The 23571-nt window shown below is 40.7% G+C and overlaps 1 protein-coding gene across 15 annotated transcripts in view; it reads right to left on the bottom strand.

Annotated features, from left to right (window-relative positions):
• Positions 1–5614: 5614 nt before the first annotated feature.
• The window catches only part of TUB (TUB bipartite transcription factor), a 159774-nt gene continuing 141817 nt past the window's right edge, over positions 5615–23571 (bottom strand). For 12 of the 15 annotated variants that reach the window (XM_068194138.1, XM_068194132.1, XM_068194134.1 and 9 more), the window contains 9 exons: positions 21965–22132; positions 17662–17733; positions 15245–15366; positions 14271–14462; positions 13581–13693; positions 12529–12643; positions 7719–7817; positions 7149–7320; positions 5615–6744 (listed from right to left, as the gene is read on the bottom strand). In XM_068194138.1, the coding sequence (XP_068050239.1) occupies positions 6611–6744; positions 7149–7320; positions 7719–7817; positions 12529–12643; positions 13581–13693; positions 14271–14462; positions 15245–15366; positions 17662–17733; positions 21965–22132 (1187 nt within the window). In that variant the 3' untranslated portion in view covers positions 5615–6610. The remainder of the gene's footprint in view (positions 6745–7148; positions 7321–7718; positions 7818–12528; positions 12644–13580; positions 13694–14270; positions 14463–15244; positions 15367–17661; positions 17734–21964; positions 22133–23571) is intronic. The other 3 variants (XM_068194139.1, XM_068194140.1, XM_068194144.1) reach the window with 1 other exon arrangement.

The following is a 23571-nucleotide window of genomic DNA, read 5'->3' as shown; positions in this document are numbered from 1 at the left end:
GCTGAGCATAAAGGTAGTCAGTAATCATAAGGCTCATTGTTTTTAAATCAGATGTGCATGACAGAGTCAAAGTGGGCAGTAACAATAGTTCTGAACAACTGAGTCACATCCAAGGGAAAGAAAAAAGCAAACAAAAATACAAAAAGGCAATTTGCAGCACAATAGCCAAGTGTCTCAATTTGCTACATAAAAGCATAAATAGGTGATTGCATTAACTGAACCTCTGCAATGTGTTCAGGAATAATAGTTTTAAAACAGCAGGTGCTGGGAAGTAAAACACAATCAACAACACACACTGTCAGAACGAATAGTGTATCAGATGGTTTGTCCTTACTGTTTTTTTCTGCACTTTTAGTAACCAAAAATAACACAAGGTAAAAAAATTGAAGCCTCAGTTAAATCATTGACAAGAATTCAACAGCATCCAGATTTGATCCTAAGAGATTGGTCAGTCACATGGTTTCTACATAGACAGCAGAAAACTTCATATTTTGGTCGGTTCAGGGAGCATTAAATTGAGTTCTGAGCACAGCAACACCACCTGTCATCCACCAGCCTCAAAGCACTCCTGGAAATCCTCTCAGCAGTACAGAGATGGACACAGCCAGGCCAAAACCCAGGAGTTCCATTCAACTAATTGGAAGTGAGGCACAAAGAGGTTCCAAGATTTGCACAAAGTCAGACACTCCGTTGGGATTAAAGCCCAGATGACCCGATCCCCAGGCCTGTGTTGAATCAGCCTAGAAGACTGTGTTGACTTTAACACAGATTTTGACTCTTCAGGACTTATTTTGTTTTTTGCCTGTACACAAGCACAGAGTAGATCACAAGTATTCCAGGTACTTGTGAGGTTCTGACTCTCAAGCAGGACTTTGTTACAGTCTGTGTGCTTAACAAGCTTTCGTCAGAGCAATTTTCAAACTGCCATTGAAGACTTAAATAAAAACATTATAAGCTTCCAGTGTTATTGTATACTCCAATTATGATGTGAATAGGGAAGATTTTCTCTCAAAATGTATGCATAATTTTTCTGAACAGTGTCCTCTTCCTAGAGCTGTTCAGCAAACCAGAGTACTGGTTCCATTGAAGAGTTTCAGGAAAGCCACTTAATTCAAATCCTCTCAGTGCAGGTATAGATAAACATACCCTTACTGAAAAAGGGGAATCGAAAATGTATAGATAATTAAATAAAATACAACATACAAAATAAGTTTTAATGCATTTCCATCCAATATACAGGCATTTGTGAGTATCAGCTACTGAGCTATAGTTCATTGCAAAACACCAAAGCATTGAGATAGTTGTGCAAATTCTTTTCTTAGTTCCTTGGCAAGCAACAAAAAGAACTGAAGAATGCCAACATAATTAATTTCAAACATTTACAGAGCAGAGCCCTGGAAGATACGTTTTGTACATGAGGAACAACAGGAACCTGATTTCATTAAGTAGCACATACAAGAGAAGCCTGCACCTACAGTTAGATTAACTCTATTGCAAGATTTATATGTATAAAACTACTTTAATGTAGTAATCAAAATGAGGCCTTTTGAGAAATCTGAGTCATCAGCTTATAATTCTATTAAAGGTGACTGCTGTGCTGTCCTTAATTGCCAAGCAAAGATATCTGATTGGTGAGCACAGGCTTCTGTAAAAGCAGGAAAAAATCTCAGAAATTGTGTTTTAGGAGAGCAATGGGATAGGGTAGGTCAAATAGTTAGAATGTCACAGGATCAAAGCCAAAATCTTCCCTCTGACACCTGCAATACATTAGGAGAAACCACCTCTGCCCAGAACACCAGGCAACCCCATGTCTTGTCCTACTACAATAAACAAAAACAAAATAATCTGATATTTGTCTAGACTCATCATCCCTTCAGAGCAAAAACTCTTCTTTCCCTATCCTTGTTTTATCCTTATGTGAAATCACAAATTAATTAATAATAAAATTTGTAAAAAGCTATGACACAAGAACTGAGAATGATTTTCCATAGTATGGACTGGATTGATGTCCTGATTTTTTTAATGGGCATCACCCAGGTAGGGGCAAGATTTTAATAGCAGAAAAGTAGATCTAATGCCCAATACTTTTAGAGAGCTCAATGGTGTCTTTGCTTGTTTAAAGCCCCTCCTTTGTTCACCACAAGGGAGCAAAACCTAAGAAAGTTTGAATTGATGGCATTGGTTCCCCATGACTGATAAAACTCTGTGGTGTCATTTGACTTCACAATGATATTTTTTCAATTATGCAGCCACCAGATTTTATTACAGTGCCCTTTTCACTCCAACTCCTTCAGTGCTAGGACCTCATGAGGACAGCCAGCTGGGAACTCCAGCACTACTGTAAGGCAACTTGAATAGCAAGAGATTTGCCCAGTAATTATTACAAAACCATTCCCACTGATTTCTTAGCAGCAGAATTTATAACAAGAGCCTATGACCTTACTGTTTTATGTGCCATATATTATCCTATAAAAGGAACAGAGCGATGCCTAGCTTCTAAAAAATAAACTATTTTAGGCCACCAACACAATTCAGCTCACAAAATCACTTCCAACCTTTTGGAAAAAAAATTAAAAAAAATTTTAAAAAAATAAAAAAAAAAAAAAAAAGAAAAATAAGGCAGCACTACAAAGAGAATCTAACAGCCTGCCTTCAGGCTTGTGGACAGCTCTGCTCATTGATTTGCAACTAATACTTTGGAAACTGAATGTTTACTGAGAAAAATTCTGATTATATTTTAGGCAAGCTTTTTTATCTGCTACCTTTTAATGTGTTATTTTACTCTACTGAAAAGCCAAAGGGCCAAATTCACTCTTCTTATAAGTCTTCTATTGTAGGAGCATCACTGAATGTGCACCTAAGGCATTAGTCATCTGTTGAGAGATCACTGAGCAATATTGTCAAACACTTTTGAGCTGCATATCCTTGAAGAGCAGATAAAGGAATTGTAAAGAGAATGAGAAGGAAACAGAACATCAGAGATGAAGAAAATTAGATAAAGGCCAGGAAGAAACTGTTTGATGAAAACAGAGTGACGTTAGATTAGGAACTCTCATTAAAGCATGCAGCATTTGCCCATAAGCAATTCAGGCAAGGAATTTGTTTACAACTCTGCCAAAATCAACAGCAGATGCAAAAAATCATTAATATTTGGATTTTAAATAACACTAAATCTACCATATCCAAACATTCACTAGGACTGTGTGAAGGAAATACACAGCTTGGGGCCATTCTATTCTTTGTCACACTGAATAAACAAGGTTATGCCCTGCTGCACACTGAATGCAGGCCCAGCAGAAGTTACTAACAGGAGTGTACCACTAACTGCTCTTTGGTTACTTCATACTTCAGTGTGCACGTGTCTCTGAAAATACTTACTAGTACTAAGATTTTATTACTGATGGGGAAGAAAATGTAACTTCATGAGAAAAATGTAATTTCAGGTATGAATCTATGCTAAGACAGAACCTGGTTTGACCTTTCCAAGCTAGGAGGACAAAATTTAGAGATGTGCTGGAAAGCTTGTAGCATCACCTTGCATTTGACCTTTACCAGAAAATATCCAGCAAAAATTATCCATCAGAAATTATACAGATTCAAAATTAATCATTGAAACTGCTTCCAGAGCAGATGGTGAAGGCCAAGTGAATCAAACCCAGTACCATGCTCAACAATAGTGAGGAATTAGGGTTTTGGCAAAAGGCATTAGGAACAAATCCTATTCTAACTGAACCAGATTTAATGAGAGTTCCTCATTCCTAGTCCCAGGTTAACATCCTGCTCTAGTGACCTCAATTGATTGTGAGGAGTTTTTCCCTCAGCAGCTCGTTGGCTGATGGCCCTGTACGGTTCTGTTAAGATTATGGGAATTTGAGTCACCACTTTCCTCCTGGCATGGTTACAGGTTAAAAAAAAATACCTGGCTGGGAAGAACATGCAGTGAGAGTGAAGTTACACAATGTGCTGGCAGAAGAATTGTCCCAATACGATGAACTTGCAGCCTTTCCCCAGCACCTCATTCTTACCCTTGTGCAGGAGTTCACTGCACATGAGTTTCCTTTCATGCCAATTCCCTGGGGGGTCATGATGTGAGTCAGACCATTGTTATGATCTGGGTTAAAAATAACCCTTCCTAAAGCAGCTCCACCACTAAAGCAAGCAGATTGTGTATTTGCACCATGAGACACTCAGCTCCTTTGACAGAGTCTTGTGCACAGAGAAAGGCAGAAAACTGTGTCAGGCGCCGATTTCTCAGGCTCTAAAGTAAGCATGTGACTGGTAAAACACAGAATTCAAGCCATGCAGATTCAGCCACTCCCATGCTGCAGAGTTCTTCAAATCCACATCACACTTAAATAACAGCACTGGAAATTCCTGACTGGTTTTACAGTAGTGCAAACAAAAAATTCTGGTGATCACTGGGAGCTAGTTTTTAAAGGCTGACGTGAGGTAAGCAAAGGCCAAAGGGCCTTCTCTGTTAAATCCACAGTGAGATGACAGATGGGGATGTGAAATTGTGGCAAGCCACCAGCTAGAGAGAAAAACAAAGCACCCATGTGCAAAGCCAAAGAATTTCCCTGCAGCTCATGACTCAGCACTTGGATCATTCATGGAGAGAACCGATGGATGCTCATTTCCCTCAAACAAAAGGTGTTTTTCCATTTTATACCATTGCATGGAAAGGCTCAGTGCAAAAAGATGAGGGGACAAAAAAAGACAGATCTTCCTGTTAATTAAAGAGAATATTTGACATGCTGAGTCTATAATAAAACACTGTTTAAAGCCAGTAGACTTTCTTCCCATAGATTGTTTAAAATATTAGAAAAAATGTTGGCAATTATTTATTTGCATCCCTTATCTGAAATTCCTTTTTCTGTATACTGGGAAGGAGAGATGAAGGCAAAAGTGAAGAAAGCATATTTATTTTGTTAGTTGAAATTATATAGTTCAAATGGCATGACCTTGAGGAGAGCTTTATGGCCTGTCCCCTACAATCAAAAAGGGCCTGTCAACTATGAGAAAATCAGATTTGATCTCATTTTTACATTGCATAATCTCTGGTTGTGCAGTGCAAGAGTTTATAAGGAATAAAAAGGAGGGCCTGAATACACGCAATATAAAACACAGCTACTACTTCACTCACATTTCCACCCCCTTCTGGTGAACATAAATTCTACTATTCTGAGTGCCATTCTGGATAACATTTCACAGAAAATGGCAGCAAGACCATTATTTTTAAAGATGTGTGACCATTATTTTTACAATGTGCTTTTGAGTTGCAGCTCCTGGCTTTTGAAATGTTCAGGGCAGAAGATAACAATGGCTTATTCTTTGCTTGTGTTTTGTTTTGAAACAGTATTTGTTTCTATATTTCAGATAGATCAGAAAAATGGAAACACAAAATCTGCGCTATTTTAAGCTATTCTGTGTCCTGCCAGTGTCTCATTTGTATGCAGCATACGCTAGATTTGCCTAGAAGGATTTAGCTCAGTAGCTGGCACATTTACATAAGAGAACAACATACACAGTTTCAATCGATTTCAAGCATTCTTACAATGGGAAATAAATATGAAAAGTTACTGCTGCTCAAAGTTCAAAAAATGCGATCAACAAATTGTAAAAGCTCAAAAGGCCAGACAAATTTAATAAAATATTACCATTTAGTTTCCTCAGCTTTACACAGCATGTTCAAAATAAGACTCTCTGCAAAGTGCCTTTATCCAATTGTTTATATCACTACATACAAAATATGTGTTTGAATTACCATAGCAATACAAGGATATAAATTCCCAGCCCATAAAATGCCAAATTCAACATAAGTTATGCTTTCTTGCCATCAAAATGTTTTCCTTTTCCCTTTCTGTACTGCAAATACATTTCCATTTGAAACAAATTAAAAAGCATGTAGATGTTAAAACATAATGACAGCTTAGAATTCAAGTGACTTGTGCAACATTATTTTGTGCTTTCCACTTCTCCGTTTCCTCCTACTGCAATTAAAATTCATCATGCCCTACTACATGTACAATAGCAATGCATCAAGTTCAGTCCAGTAGAAGTTTTCAACCTTTAGACTTGGCTTTATACTACATGAGATCCTTGCACAATCGAAAAAAAAAAAAAGTGCATCTTTTTTCCTTGTCTTTCTCTTACACTGGATGATGTGAAGCTCTGATTAGTTGATGCAGGAATGCAACCTTGAGGTATGATTACAGCCTCGGAATGATTCTTAAATGTAAAAAGAGCACTCACGCCCTTTCTGGATTTTTAAAAAAGACACCACTGTCATGGTGCTACTGGAGCCACGGTACAGTACATCATGGCACACACCTATAACATAACCAGGGACGTGAGAGACAACTCCTACTTATAAAAACTTGATGTCACTTCCAGAAAAATATGCCAGAAAAAAAAAAAAAAAGGAAAACATAATTTCCTGAATGTCCTGAATTTTTAGAAGATCCCTTTTACTTTCTTTTCAGCAACAGAGTGGTCCTCCACAACTGTATTTTTCCCTGACCTTTTTAGTATGGACCATAAGTGACACCAGCAGGAATTGGGAATCATATGGCAAACTGCTTCCTTCGAGAGGATGCTCACCCACGCCCCTTTACTCACAAGCCAGCTTGCTGTCAAAACTGGAAAGGGCAATGGAAAAGGCTTGTAGCGCACACATTGGGTAGTTGTTGTCCATGGTGAACACATCCTCAGCCACACGGCCAAACTGCATCACGATGTAGTCAGCTGCCAGAAAGGTCAGGAAAGGCAAAAAGCATTACTGTTGTTTGCAGCCCTCACTAAATAAGTAGGCATCCAACCCTATCCCCTGTCCCAGAGCAACGAAATACCACCCAAACATGCTCACTCAAACTTCACAGCACTTATTCATGCAAGTGGGTGTGCTGATAGCAGAGTGAGAAGCAAGGACAGCTTGAGTGATAAAGGGCTGCAAGACTTGTTAGCGTCAAAAAAAATGACGCATATAAAAAGTGCTTTTTTCAAGAACAGGGAGATGTTGGCTTCTGTATAGACTGTTGAAGCCGCTTATACAGATCTCAATTAAACTTGCTTAGGTGACAACTGTGAGGGCAGAATCCCTCCCAGTGCAGTGCTGTTCCTACACATTACAGGCAGAGAGCTCTACTTACGATCATTATCATGGATAATTTGGAAGTTCTTCACCGAGGCCTGGGTGACTCGACCATGGAAATTCAGAACATAGGACTGGGTGTCATCATTCCAGACTGGGGTTTTGTTGTGCAGCTCAATGACACTCTCTGTATTTTTGTTCTGCCACCTTGCAAGAAGCGTCTCATGTTCCTGCACACACCACAGATACACTCTTCAGTTTAACATGCTCACATGACAAAAAATATATTAACAAGGAAGAAAAAATTCATCAATCCTGGCCCAAAGACTAAACCCTCAATCCTCAGAACAACTTCAATAAGTGAAACTGAGAACTGTGAGGATCTAAATGCAAATGTGCATTTGAGTCCTTTCCACAGTTTGATAAATGTTAGTTTTACCTTTTTTTATCAAAATACTTTATTTGTAGAGCTTTTGTGAGTCACAGTAGTCACACATCCCATTGTTCTGCAATTGTTTGAATACCATTTTACTAACTTCTAGACCTTCAGAAATGGAAATAAAAAATCCCAACTCTACCTGAAAAAGAATTCAAGTAATTCTTAGTGCTGACTGCTGGTAAGACTTACATTTCGTGGTCTGATGGAAACTCTTTCATGATCCATATTCATTCCTGGTATGATCACGCTCATTTTACGAGGTCCTTTAAACCCCAGCACATTTGTTTCCTAAAAATGTTTAGAAAAGATTTCATCATGTTCTTTATTTTTCAAGTTATTTTTTTCAGCAGACAGACACTGTGGCAGCTCAGGAAACTTATTTGTTAGTCAACTCAAAAAACATCTTGAAACTCCCACCTCACTGGCACTGCCAAACATTCTAGCTTTGTCTTAGAAGCTCCGACAACAGGAAAAATGGAAATAGAGCGGTTTCCAGAAACACTCCTAACACTGGCTGCCAGGAACCTTAATATAATTTTTTTAAAAAAACATCCCTTTGTTAAGAAAGGATATGAATTAACCAGATTGCTTGGCTACTGCTAGATCCCAAAATAAAGTAGTTGCAATTTAAAAATCATAAAATGCAGTCACACATTTTGATGCGAGACAAAATTAAATATATGAGATCAGCTTCATTTATTCCAGAGCCAGCACGAAAGCAAACAAAATGCTAGTCAGAACATCTGATAGCAGTGCTGTGGTTTTCAAAGTTTGCTTAGAAATGACCACGGTAAAAAAAACCAAACACATTAGCATAATGGCAAATTTTCTAGCTATGAAGACAGGGAAAGTAAAGAAACCACATGGGCAGCAAAAATAAATCCAAATACAAATTCTTCCATTAAAAGTGATCTGATGCTTTCCAGACCAGCTTTTCACAAGAGAACCAGAAAAGGTAAAGAGCAATATTTTCCAATAAGACCCAATTTTAGCATTAGCCCAGTGAATGAAACAGTGACACCTTGAAGTCCATCTCCTCATGTTTTGTGATAGCATTTTTCAGTCACGTGTATTTTTTCCCCATCTGCCAAACTGAAATGAAGAATTTTGGAGATGCACTAAGGAATCTCAGGAAGAACATTCCCATTGTTCCCAGCAACATACCACAGGATGCCAAGAACCAGATACCCCTAGGCTCCAGCTGGTGTGGCTTTACCACTGGGATATTTAAAAGTGACAAAATCAGCTGTCTCTGCTTTTATATTTTTAATTAAAATGTCCTGATTTCATGGAACAGTGAACTTATTAAAACACTTCTACTTTTGCAAGCAAAAATCCATGCATCTCAACCCACTGGAAACATCTGAAAATACCCACCTAAAATACCCGCAGCTTTGACATCACCAGACCTTTGAAATAACTTTGCCTGTTCCAGCAAATCATCTGGAGATTTTCCACAACTCATTAAAGATTTGCACGCATGGAAGAGAAATTCTACTGAATTATTTTACTGCATGTTCCTGAAGCAATTCAGGCATATTCATATATCTTCCTAGCTCTGCACATTAATGGGAAGATTCTGCCTTTTTTCTGAATCATTTATGTCCCCTCCTTGGGCAGAGTAAAACATGTTATCAGTTCAGTTGGTTCTGCATCATGGCAAGATGAAAACTGATATGACTGCCAGCAGATTTTATAAGTAGGAGAGACTCAGCTCAGCAGAGGACAAGTTCTAAGAAAAGATTCATGCTTATGCTTATTTTCCACTAAGTACTAACAATTTTGGGCTTCTCTGCTATGCCTTACAAGCTTTTCTTCTCCTCAAGCTGCAGTTATGCTATACATAATTAATTTAGATGCTGACTGGTTGAAGACATTGTTGAAGGTAAAATTAAATAATAGTGCTGAATCACTTCCCTCCCTACAAGCAGAGGAAAAAAATTCTTTGGGTTTACTCAGAAACACTGAAATTTGTACCTCTGACATTTGATAAGAGAATGGTTACTAGTTGCATATTACCACCATCACCAATTATCACACACTGTGCTGGCAAATGCTACCCCCTTTTGCTAAACTCACAGTACCAAACTGAAATTATGTAAACATGGAATATGTGAGGAAAATTATTAAAATCACCTCACCTCCTGCCTCACTCCCTGCTTCTCTTTTATTTCCCTCCTCCACTCTTTTGTGTGTGCCTAGAAGGAAGACTACAACGGGCATTATTAGGGGAACATAAACCAAATTCTGATTTCACACCATTTTAATGCCAGTGACAGTCTTGGTTTACACAGAAACACAAATGTTGGTCACTGGCAGAGTCCTATTGACTCAGCCAGGACACCAATGATTTTTAGCAGCTCAGGACTTAGCCCAGGATTGCTGCACTCTCTGCCTTAGCCCATCCAGTCAGCCTCACAATAAACTGGGCTGCAAGAGCTTCTCCCCAGGGCTGCCTTTAGAATATTGCATACTTTCAAATAATTATGTAAGCACATTGCTTTAGTGGCAATAGCTGCCATGATAAAAGCAGCAAGGTGAATATTCCAGCAGCTCCCAGGAGATTCCCGATTTTATTACCCCCATTTTCTTGCAGCCACTTCCCTTCCTGGGCTTGTTTCACACAGCTGTGCCTTGTTCTTAATATTTTCTGTAGAAATTACCATTCCAAGGAATGCCCAACTCACAGAACCCACAACACTAGAGGAGCACAATGCAAGTGATTGAGGCCTGAGTAGGAACACAGTCTTGCTACTGTACTGAAACCTGAGCCACACCTCAGAGTATCAGCTGAGCTCACTGCCTGGAATCTGAACTGTGAGATACTATGGAATCCAGCAGAGAAAATCCTGCTACCAGTGGCACATTTGCTCCTCAGTGCTCCTGGATAAATTTTGCCAACGATTCTGCAATCAGCCATTAGGTGCTGCTGCAGGTTTATTAATATGCTGGGCTGCCAACACAAGGGGAGTAAAAGTGGTCAACAGCACCAGAGGAAACTCTGACCTTGCCTAGTTTTGTTCCTATTGCCTGAAACACATCTTAAGTTGAGCTCCACAAAGAGAGCCCTCACCACATTTATCCCACAGTCAGCCACAGATGCATCACCAGTTTCTGCTTATATAAATTACACCTGCTGGGATGATTAAGCAGGTCATGCTCAGTAAGTTGGGTACAGCTTGATCTCTACATGGGTACTTGCTCAGATGACCTGAGGGACAGTGAGAGGCATAGTGGTACTTTCCAATTATTGGGGTTTTTTTTAGCTTTTGCTGCAGGGGAAATCTTAGGGCAGGAATTAAAAACTACCTTAGGACAAGGGTGTTTCAGCTCTGCTCTACCTGGCACTCTCTGCTCTGGTTCTGCTGCAGCCAGGAACAAAAATCTCACTTTAGCAAACCTGGCTAGTTTGAAATTAAATACAATTCCAATTTCCTTTTGTCCTCTGGCCATAGCACACCTGCAAGCCTGCTGCCTTTCTCCATTAGTACCAAAATATCAATGGAAAAAGTAATTTTCTTATACAAATGTACCAGTTTCAAACTGCTGATTACAGACAAATACAAGCAGCTTATCTCAGCCCCATTCTCCAAACAGTGGTTATGGTTTGGTTTTTCTAACACCCATACTTCTAATTACCTCTGCTGACCACAACAGCTTTGTATTTGCTATTGTTCACCATTCAAGTACTGTTTGTTGTTGACTTAAGCAATGCCTACATTTCTCAATATATAACTTTTTTTTTAATTGTCTTTGGGTTTTTTTTGCATTTCCAGTTTGCACCAGATTAATTGCCTGGCTCCAGGGTATGCCATCCTATATAAAGGTAAAACTACCTTTATTAAACATGTATGTTCTGCTAGGCTTCTACTGATACTTCAGTTAAAGTGACCTCAAATGCTGGAGTGTCATTTTAAATCCTGCAAGTTGAATTTTTGGAAATTCTCAAAATTTCAAATCCAATAGGAAGGGAGGAATATGTATCTGCTCATCTGCCACATTAAAACTGCATCCTAAGCAGCAGGAAGAGAATGTGCTGGCAGCTAATACTGCCCTCCTTCAGAACTCCCAGCACTTGCACAGAAGGGATGGCTCTCAGCTTCCTTGCTCATGGAAATCTTCCAGATGCATTGCTCCTCACAGCCCAAAGCTCACCCTTCTGGTAACACATTCTGTGCATACATGGGGTATGTGGTGGACCTCAGCCTTACAGATTTCCATGCATCCTTGATTAGATCTGGGCAGGAACTCTTCAGAAAAGTAATTCTTGGATATTTTTATCGAAGCTGTTGATTTGTGAAACCAGACAACTTTCTGTAGCAGTGTACATACCAGTTTTCACTGGAAGGGTTTCTTGGGCCCAAGTATTTCTGGACAGAAAGAACACTCTCACCAAAAAGGTTATGCATCTGTGAAACAACAGCAACTGTGTTTCAAGCCTTGATTGCCTGCATTGCTCCTGACAAATGCTACTTATTCTCCTGTAAGAGCCTGGTTTCTCTCATTCAATCAAATTTTGGATTTTACTTGGGTTTTTTCCCTGGTAAAAGGAGTTTTAGAGTTTTTATCCCAATCTCAGCTGCTTTAGACCTAGCTGTCAGCTACCAATGGTTTGGATCAGAGACACCTCCTCCAAAAAGCCGTAACAATCAATCATACTTTAGAGCAGTAATGGCATGTGCACAATTCTTCCCAGTTCAGGAGGTTCCCTCAAGTGATGCCCGCAGGCTGTGATCCTACCCTTTCCAGAGGGTTATTTAAGAACTTCAACACCTCCTTCTCACCAAAGGTGAGAAATGGGCAACCCTGTTCAGTGCACAAGGCTTTTTCACCCCTACTTTGCACTGAGCCTCCCTGTTTCTCTGGTGGAGATCAGCTGCCTGGTTACATCAAAGTCTGAATGCTGATTTACATAATCATAAGTGAGAAGGAAATTCAGTGAGCTGTTTCAGAAAGTGAGCTGCCCTTCCTGCACGCTGTGCCTGTGAGCAGTACTTACGTAACAAATAGCAGCTAGCTCCTGACGCAGGGTACTTGCCTCCAGGCTGGATGTTGTTTTCATTGGATTTACTCCATTGTCATAAACTGTAAACTTAGTTCCCATAAGATTTGATCTATCAAAAAAAAATAAAAGGAAAATTCAATCATCATTTGTCAGCAATGCTGCCTGAGACATCTATCCTTCACTGTGGCCCCAGAGGAAAGGCAACTCTCTGAGTTCAGACAATTGTTATTTCTAATCCCAACTACATGGCAATTCCTGGATTAAAGGGCAAAATGACAAAAATGTAAAGGTACCGTACAGAAGTGTATACTAAATGTCCCTTATCATCATGCTGGAGATTTCTGATAACATCTTGCAAATTAGGAAATACAAGAAAGCTGTAAGGAAAAACTTGGGTGGGGTTATTTTGTGTGTCTGCTTGGTTTTTAAAATACACTTACTCGCTACAAAACAATCTGCTTTCTTACCTGACTACTAAACTCTGTTAGAACATAGGAAGTGACTTTTATAAAGCCATTAGTGAGATCAAATCTTTCCTATTGCAATGGAAAGGAGTGCAAAATACAACGCAGGCACAGATGATCTGAACATACACCCAGAGGCTCCACAGAGGGATCAAAGCAGACTGGCTGTACAATGTGGGGACAGACAGAAAAGGAACATGTGGTTCTGAAATAATTCCACTGCCTGTAAATAAGTAATTTGGATCTTGAGGAACAGGCAAAACCAAAGGGATTTTCAGACTGTGTAACAGTGCATTCCAAAGTATTTATATCAACAGAGCCTAGACACAATGTACTCATGCACTTCTGAAAATCCCATTAAGATAAGTTGTGCCGGTACACCCTTGAGAATTTGGCCTTTGAGCACTTAAGAGCTTTAGTCCTGCTGACTTTTAATAAAATGTGATCCTGTAAGTACTTGAGACATTTTTGAAAATGGATACTGGTTCCTCTAATTAAGAAGACACAGTGGATTACAGGCTTCTTAATATTGAACAAACTTTGCATTATATAAAGAAAATTCCTAGACTTATCACTGTTTACCTCAGTTTTCCAATAAAACTCTCTCCACCCCGAGACAGGTCAGTTGGGTCTATAGAGATGAGGTAATTAGAGGTTTTACTCTTCTTTCGTTTCCTTCCAGCCAAAAGAAACACCTAAGCAATGCAAAAAAACATATTTTAGAATGCTAAAGGGGTTAGTACACACCACTCCCTGCTTTGATATAAGGAAACCATAAGCAATTTTTCTGTCTTCAAGCACCACCAGCAAAGTAGCAGAAGATCTCCTGAGATTTAGCAAAACCAGGAAAAAAAAACTCTGGTAAGGGAAAATGACTTCTCAACCCCTCATACCATTATTTATGATTTAAATAATTAAATCTGATCTATTTTATTAAATGTTTCATTCTAACTTGCTCTGGCTCTTCCAGCTGAATTGGAAGTAGATGCTTTTCAGGCCACAGAATGCAGAGAGCCCCAACTGCTGGCAGTCACATAAAGGTGCCAGGCATGGATTATTTAAAGCCAAAGATTAGACATATGAAGAAAGGCAGTGGATGAAAATGATACTCCTCTTTGGTTTTGGGAAGACTGTAGGGTAGATCTAGCAAAAGCAAAAATGTATCCAAAATATAAGATTACATTTTCTTTGTAAGACTCCTTCAGATTTTTATTAATTTTTTTTTTTTAATATTCAGATGCAACTGGTATGCCATTCAAGTTATGTTATGACCTTTTTACCATGCTCCCTTTCCAAGTGGAGGTAATAAGTAGGGTACATCCCTCGGTCCATTCCCTTCTTGTCTCTTGTGATCCTGCACTTGACGGTGACCCCCTGTGGGGCAGGTCTGACAGCAAACTCCTCCAGGTCATCCACATCTATGACAGGCTCATTTGTGGAAGGACTGGGGGCTGAGGCCGCTTCCTAAAACAATAAGCAAAATTCAGGGGTTTTTAATTTCCATTTACAAGGTTATAAGCACAAAGGAATGGCGTTTGATAGAAGCTGCACTTTTAAGAAGTCAAACCAAAGGCCATACTGTCTTCCTGATGCTCTGTGTACAGACCCACCTGGTGGAGCAGAACAGGGTGGCTGCACAGACAGAGTGCTGTACAGGGCTCACAGAGCAAACCCTGGCTCACACCTTCCCATCTCAACACACTCCTTCTGTCAGAAAGGCTGTGCTCAAGGTGAGGGGTGGCCTTTGATGGAAGGAAGGAATGGGATAGGGGGCAAGAGTTTAAGCTCCAGAGAAATCTAACGAAGATAAGAAGTCAGAGCAGTATATAAAAGAGCAGGGCACCATCAACTGGTTTAGCAAGATCTTGTGATTTAGAATATTTGAACCAGCCAAAGTCACATTTTATGTTCAGATTGTAGCAGAGAGAACAGGGTGGGAAATGCCCAGAAAAAGTCAATGGAAACAAAAGATCCTTCTGAGCACCTGCAAGAGGTAGAAAGGTAAATATTTACTGCTTCCCTTTCTCTTCATTCAAGTTCAGACAATATTTGCCATTCTTTTCTCCAAGTCGTTATTTTCATTGCTTGCTCTTGCGAAGCCTGAGAGGTATCACAGTAAATCACCTTGGAGAGACTCTAGTGCATAATAAACAAAGAACAAGAAAGCCAGACCTATCCTGAGTGCACCCTGAAATCACACAGTTCATAGCAGTTTGCACACTCCTTCTTCAGCACTCTCCCCTTACCTTACTGGATTTCTTGCTTGCGGCAGAACCAGGCCGGGTGCTACTGTTTAACTGTGAAGAACTGGAGCTGTCTTCATCCTCCTCATCTTCTTCCTCATCAAAATTCATGCTACTTGAAATGCCTGAGGAGACAACAGCACACTTATATGAAATAGTGATAGATTAAAGCTGCCCATACTTGCTGTAAAACACCACTTATCAAACTGCTGCACCCCAAGGCTCACACGTGAGTGAGGGGGTGTGTGAGAGTGGTTCATTGTGCGAGGCAGAGCATGAACACATGGGTCAGACAGCAGCTCTCCTGAGAAGCCTAAACATTCAGGTAAAAGAGACATGAAATGTCATGGTTTCCATTCCACAGAGAGGATCAAGTTATCCAGCGATACAGGAGCAAATATATGGTTAAGAACTAAATTCAGATCATCTTCATCCAATCAAGTACTTCAAACACAACACAAAATCATAAAGCTGAAATTGGAGCTGAGAGGACAACCTAGCACAGTCACTTGGAAACCCTCACAATTAAAAGATAAGCCCTTTTACAGCACACTTTTAGCTGTGTGATCTGCTGAAGAGCACATCTTAGACCAAGAAGAAACATTCACATTAAGGAAATGTTCTCCTGCGTCTTATTTCATGTAAAGAATAGGATCAGCCCAGGCCAAGGGAAGTGCCTTACAGCACTTGAAAATTTGACTTTACAGGAATTCAAAACCTCAGACATTTCAAAGGTAAACACAACTTTGAACATCAAATAGGTCTTAGCAGCAAAAAGCATCAATGGTGGGACATTTGCAAGGCTTAGTTTTTCAAAGAGTATCATGAAGATGAAGCCACTCCATATCCAACTTCAAGCTCTCTAGAGTCCACATATTACAGGCTATATTGTATCCTTTAAAAAAACCCAAAAAACTTTACTTGGTCCAGAACTCCTGTTATGGGTATGTCCAATTGTCATGGTTTGATACTGGCGCGATGCCAGCGCCCCCATGAAAATGTACTTTTCTAAATAATTGCTGTGAGATGTGATCAGGAACAGAGCAGAGCAGGCCCAAGCTTAGTAACAAAGAAAATAACTTTATTAAACTACTACTACTATAAAAACTACAAACACTAAATCCTGGATGAAGACTTTCCAAAACACCCCTCCTCCTCCCACCTAATTTCCAAACAAACTCAACAGTGAGACACCACCCAGGATCCTGATCAAGTTGCTACCCTTCAGATAATCAAATACTCAGTCTTTCAAGGGAGACAGGAGTCTCTCCTGTGCCACAGACTCCCCAGGAAACACAATTGCCACCCTTGTGTTTCCATGTCACACATGGCAATCGCCTGGAGAAAATCTGCCATGGTGACACTCTCCTTTCCATGTCACAGTGCTCTCACCACTGTGCATGGACAGACTGCTCATAGGGCTCTTTTAAGGATGCTTTGCCATGGACCAAAAGAGACAACAGTTCAGTTTCTCATTTTGGGACTACAGTCCCCCCCATTTTCCCCTGGGGCTGAGGGTCCAAGAACAGAGGTCTTCTTCTCCTCTTCTTCTTCCTTGAAGACAGAGGGCTTCTCCACACCTTCTCCAACTCTCCTCTGTTCTCTCTACTCCTCTGCTGGTAATCACTGAAACAAGTCTCTTGGCACACCAATGCACCCCCCTAAGTGCATCTTCTGTTAGGAGAATTTGGTTCAGTCTATGGCTAACAAGAAAAGTCCAGCCACAAGCCACTCCATCATCTCCTTCCAACTCAAGAATTTCTTCTTCCATCATCTCAGATCCCAGACTGTCTCTCTTCTACTTCAAATCAAGGAGGAGTAATATTTTACAAAGCCTTCATTTCTCAGGAAAGGGTTAAAAGCTCAGACTCTCTGGACGGCTGATATCTCTGCCCAGCAGCCGATTCCCAAGGCCAAGGCTGGGCGCCTTCCCCCCACCTCCTTCTCCTCCACACCGGCAAAGTTACAGGTGCCGTCCGGACTCTCTGTCTCTTCCCTCTGGGGGGGGGGGATGACAAAGATATCTCCGCTTCTCTCCACCCTTCCATCCACAGGAGCTAGCTCGGTTCCAGTCCTTCAGCCCCCTCAGCTCACCTCGACCAGGCCACATGGCTTCCCCTCCCCCACCCAGCCCCATGGCTGGGCAGGGGAGGTCTGCACAGCACCCTGACCAGAACCAAAGAGAGCGAGCTCTTGGGAGTTCTTGCTTTTAACCCCCTGTGTTCTCAGACACGTATCCCTATCTTCAGTGGTCACTTCAGGTGCCAATATCTAAACTTGACCACTGATTGGTTTGACCCAACTTCCTGAAAAAATTACTTCCATGTCAAACCACGACACCAATGCAGAAGGATAAATGAAATGCAGATTTCCACAGCCAAGCAGCATGGACATAATTAACTTTTTCCTTCTGTACTCACCAGGAACACGATCCAGGGCAACAAGACTGGATTGGGAGGTGGAAGAGGACCAGGATGTATTTGCATGGGGATCTGAGAAAGGAAAAAATCCAAGGGTTTGATTCTGCAAACCCTTCATTGAGTGAACAAGTGTAACCTGGCAAGAGGACTCCACACAGGGCTTAAGGCTTCTGGGATAAGGCCACAGTGCTGCTGCTTGGATTCACAATTTCTGCACTGCACTATCAATTTCACCTTCTACCTGCTGTGATCTTCAGTTTCAGTACCTTGAATAAAGTGAAAAAGCCCTGGATCACAGAGCTGAAGCTTCAGCAAACATTATTCACACTGAGCAGTTGTGTCACCAACACTTCTGTGTGTGATGTGCACTGCATGGTGGGGTTTGGGCCTTCTTTGGAATTGTAACAAAATAAAACCCCCTCAAACCTGATTGATATAAGTGATACACATAGATTCTACACAATACTGAATTAGTAACGTTGAAATAAGTATTCCGATTCATATTCAGATGGCCTAAATTCTACTTCAGTCCCTGTGCCTATTGCGTCCTTATCATCAAAAGAATAAATCAGGCTCTCTAAAGCTGTTTTTGTGGGAGCTCCAGGGATAAACATTTTATTGTAGTTTAGTCTTCTGGAATATGAACTTGGTCTGTAACAAGCAGACAAAACCAAACTGATGTACAGAAATATAAACAGCAGATATAGACTCAGTAATGGTTTTCTTCAGTTCAAATGTTGGAACAGATGAAGAAAAAGACAGCAAAAAAAGCATTGAAATGCTTTTTGCTTTTAGTGCTGCTTCCAGTAACTTCAGTGCATATCCCTTTAGAATATCACATTCAGGTGCCCTGTGAAAGCGCTCATTATCCAATTCTTCAGCTCCCCCAGTGCTGACATACACCACAGAGTGCAACAGCAAAACCTTTCAACAGGACCTGGTTATGCAAGGGAGGCCTGAGTTCACAGGTCAACAGATATTTTCAAAGCCTGTAGAATTCATTCATTATTAATCACACACTCATTAATCACAAGCATTATTTCTTAATAAGGAAAATCGTGTTCTAGCCTCTATGCATGGGTAATGGATACAGTCCATCTCCTCAGCTGGCAGCTGCACAATAAAGCCATAATTCATATCCACAGACAGAACTGGTTTATTTCTACACCTGTGCTCACTATTTCACCACCAATACTTTAGTAGTGAAAATTCTGTGCCAGCCTTAGAAACATCTGCGCTCACAACCTGCGGGGAAAAATGCTTCAGGGAGCTCCTGTTTTGGAATCCAGAAATGAAATTGATCCCTTCCCTAAGTCTAAAAACTTCAGGTGGCAAAGAAGAACTAAGACCCAATTGCTCATTCCATGCCCTTTACAGAGACATATTGGAAACTGATAAGAGTGAGGACTACATGTTAGTTATTCAGTGTTAAAACTTATGAAAGTCTGACTCTGTCCTAGTTACTCATTTGCCAGGGAGGAACTCTACAGATTAACACTTTGGAAATTAAAAGGATGAATATCTCCTACAGGAGGAAAATTATTCTAGGATGGTAATTTCCAACAGATGGAGAAATCAAATAAAACATTTGGCATTTTCTTGCAAGTGGCATATTCTTTTCACACTTGGTAGCCTATAACCTCTTGTCTTGTTACAGAGCTTGACTCATTGGGGAAGGAGAGACACGTGCTAAGAGAAGTTTCTCTCCACCAGGTTAGTGCCAAAGAGCAGAACAGGCATGAATTAGAGCTATGCAAATCCAATGGGATTCAGCTTTTGCCATGAGACCAGTTAGCATTTCATAGAATCACAGAATAAGCTGAGTTGGAAGAGAACCTTCAGGATCGTGGAGTCCAGCTCCTGGCCCTGCACAGGACACCCCAAGAGTCACACCATGTGTCCCAGCAAACTGTCCAAATGCTTCTGGAACTCTGTTGGGCTTGGTGCTGTGACTACTGCCCTGAGGAATCTGTTCCAGTGCCCAACCACCCTCTGGGTAAAGAACCTTTTCCTATTATCCAACCCAAACCTCCTCTGACACAACTTCAGGTCATTCCCTCGGGTCCTGTCACTGTCACTGCAGAGAAAAGATCAGTGTCTGCCCCTCCTCTTCCCTTCATGAAGGTGTTGAAGACTACAATGAGGTCTCTCCTCAGTGTCCTTGTCTCCAGGCTGACCAGACCACATGCTCTCAGCAACTGCTCATACGGCTTGTCCTCCAGACATTCACCATCCTTGTGGCCTCCTTTGGACACTCTCTTACAGTTTAATGTCTTTTCTATACTGTGGCACTCAAAACTGCACACACTGTTCAAGGTGAGGCTACCCCAGTGCAGGACAATCCCCTCCCTTGCCCAGCTGGCCATGCCTGATACCCCCATGACAGGGTTGTCCCTCCTGGCTGCCAGGGCACTGCTGGCTCCTGTGCAACTTGTCATGGACAAGGGCCCCCAGGTCCCTTTCTGCAATGCCTTATCTTTGAGCACTTCTCCTTCTGCTCCTATTCCATGCAAGAGAAGAAGCCCTGATGGGAGACAGCAACTTTGAAGGCCTGATGGGAGGCAGCAACTCTAAACACTTTTCAGGTGACATGCCAGTAAGGACATGCCACAAGCAGTGAAATGGCAGTGGGAATCCACATGAAGAGCTTTATCTCTGCGTAAAGTATCATATTAATGGTGGGATACTCAAAACTTTCTCAAAACAAGCATCCTCTGCTGGTATCAAGCAGCACACCATATACATATAGTAAAAACAATTTACAGAGATGCTGCTGGCATTATTTTAATACCTGTCTTTGTGTCTCACCCAGCATAGCTCTGCTGTTAATAAAAACAAATAAACCTCAGTATTCCCATTTAAATGAAAGTGTCCCCCTCGCCTCAACTTGAAACACACAAGTGGTTCACTCTTAGCAGTGTCTGTTCTGAGCAGGAGTATACTCAAACCTGGTAAAAAAGGTCATATCATATATTTGACAATATACAGAAGCAACACAAATAAAAAAATTTCCACTCTCTGCTTCTATTAAAAATTAAACACAGATTTGCGTAGAATAAAAATATATGATAACCTGGCAAAAAACTATCAAAAGAAGTGTCCCCCAGAGTAAAAATCGGAGTGCTGTGACCTAATTTGCAAAGTCTGTGGGTACTTTTTAAGTCAATCAGCTTTAGTTGAGTAGTGTGCCCAACGATTAAATATTCTGAGCCATGGTCTAAGGCAACACAATCACCACACAGATCAGAACTTGTTAGTCATGCCCAACATCCGTGCAACTCAAATGCCCAGGAAATAGCACACTTGGAGAAAATCTGCCCATTTCAGTTGGAGCTGCTCACATCTGCAGGGTAACGTCCCAGAAAAAATGAATCTTAGCGAGAACTGCTCTGCAGACAAAAGGCAGCATTTAGGTATGAATAGTCCATTCTACACAAGTGAAGTTTGCACTTGCATTTTGCTCTTTATACACAAAGAGTTTATTCTTAAAGCATCAGAGTGCTCTTGGCTTGAGCCATCTTTGCTTCAAAAGCTGTACTCTAAAGAAGAACAATTCCAAAGCAAATGTCTTCAGAAAATGCTTTGTGAGGGTTTGGGGATTTTTATTTTTTTCTTCCTATGGTTCATGTCTAAGGGGAGATAACAGTGCAGGAAGGAAGAGGCAGATGCATGAATGTGTACATACACAATCAATCTCCCAATGCATGCATGCCTCTGGAAAAAGAAAAATAAATTCCAGAACATTTGAGGACTCTGCGTGGGGAATGCTGCAGAATGTGGTGTACTTTTCACCTCTGCAACCCTAAACAGACACTACGAAAATATGAACAATGTGTAACTGACCCCACCACTAAAATTAATATTCTAGCTTGAATGTTGCTATTTCATGCTGGTTTTTAACCATCAAGTAAGTGATTTCCAGAGTTGTGCATTATAAAAATGTGAACAGATGGATGTGAGCATTGGCATCTACCTGGTACCTTAATAATGGCACTGCACTGCAGATGGGGAAGTCATATCTCTGAGAGCCTGCAGAGCTCTTGTTCCTTGAAGCAAGAGTGAACTTCATTGTTTTATGTTTTTTTAGGTTTGGGGTTTTGGATTTTTTTAGGAAACAGAATAGAGCCTAACAGGTTCTGAGGAGAACACACCCAGAACTAACAAACTGTGCTTAGGTTACGGCTGACAGTGAGAATAGGAAATTGAGTCAATGAATAGGAGAATTGAGAAATTGAGAATAGGAAATTGAGTCAATGTCCATCAAGCAAGCAGTGAGAACATGAAGGAAGCTTTAGTTACTTACCTTTCTTCTGCATTGCTGTTCTAAGGTCTTGCTTGCTTTGCTGTTGTTGGCCAGTAGCCACTTTCTCGCCATCATCTTCATCATGGCTAGACTGTCCAACTGTGAGAATCTGCACTTGACTTCCTATCTTCTGAACATCATCTTGAAAAGCAGCTGGGCCATCAATCCCTGTCAGACAGCAAAAGCCTTAGTTGTCTTTGTGTCAAGAAGTTACTGAAAAGAGAATTGCTCAGTCACAAAAACTGCAGCTTTTCTAGGAGTCACAGATTGGATGTTCACATTCAATAATATTTCTAGACTTAAACAAGACTAAGCTAGCCTCCAAGGCAAACATTTTACTTCCCACATACTACACTGGCAAATCTCCAGGAGAGGATCAGGATTTCACTAGTGCCCTCCTCACCCCAAAGCACACCTGCCCCATGCACCAGAAAGACTGAAAACCAAGCAGAAAAGAAACACACTGGAGAGAACTGCCAAAGAAAACAGATAAATTTTTAATAAGGGTACACAAGTGATCCAGAAACAGATGAACCTGAGTCCCAGGTTATGCCATATCCCCATATAAACACCACTGCTATCATGAAATACTTTAAAGCTTCAAAAACCTGGAAAATTCACAAGTAGATCTGCCAGCGTATCCAACAGAGGGGCAGCATATTAACAAGCCTAAATACACCTTTTGAGTTAACGAAATTGCCATACAGTTATTGCATCAGAGCAAAACTATAAGGAAGATATTACATATTCCCTGGAACTTCCATCCTCTTGAGATGCTTAAATCCCAAACTTGCTGTGAGCAGTGATGAGGGACTAGACAGTGCCCAGAGGCACCTCCCAGCCTCAGCCATGCTGTGATCCTGTGGCTCCTGACCACAGCCAAAAAGACACTATTTACCTACTTATGGCTGTAAATCATTTCCAAAGAGAGAAAAAGAAAATAATGGGTGGGGGGTGTTCTTACCACAAGACAATTTCATTCTGTTTCTTCAGGACAGTGAGGTAAAACATCAGACTGCAAATGTACTTCAGCTCTTCGTGAAGACACAGAGCTGGAATATGTTACTAAATCAGCTATATAAAAATGCACCTCTGTATCTATAAAACTGGTAATATTTTCATGCATAAATATAATAAATAGCATGAGCTGTATTCTACTGCTGTTGTCAAATTTTTTGTTAATAAGCAAGCAACATTGTGGAGAGTTAGCAAGCACTGAAGAAAGCTAATTCAGTAAAGGAATATGGTGCTTCTCCCACCAAACAGAGCTGAATAAACCCTGTGAGAAAGAGCTGCAAGGATTGGGTGGTTTGTTTTTTTTTCTGGTTTTTTTTTTTTTTTTTTGACTATGATCTGTAGCAGAAATCTCCAAGAATACCATTTCATCATGCTTTGCCAGCAGCTGTCAACTTGCATTAAAAGACAGCTGGATTATACATTTAGCACGCTTAACTGTACTTTGCAATATCTGCTGTCACTGCCACAGCAATATGAAGCATAAGTGGAAAAAAGAGTGGTTCATATCCCCAGGAACAGCACTGGCTGTGCAACCACCCAATGAGATGCAGTCTGACACTGCAGAGGTGTTAAACCCACAGAGTTCAAGA

The sequence above is a fragment of the Anomalospiza imberbis genome, chromosome 6 (genome assembly GCF_031753505.1).
Source record: "Anomalospiza imberbis isolate Cuckoo-Finch-1a 21T00152 chromosome 6, ASM3175350v1, whole genome shotgun sequence".
Taxonomy (NCBI): Eukaryota; Metazoa; Chordata; class Aves; order Passeriformes; family Viduidae; genus Anomalospiza; species Anomalospiza imberbis.
The sequence above is the reverse complement of the archived record's forward strand: the minus strand, read 5'-3'. Positions and strand labels throughout refer to the sequence as shown.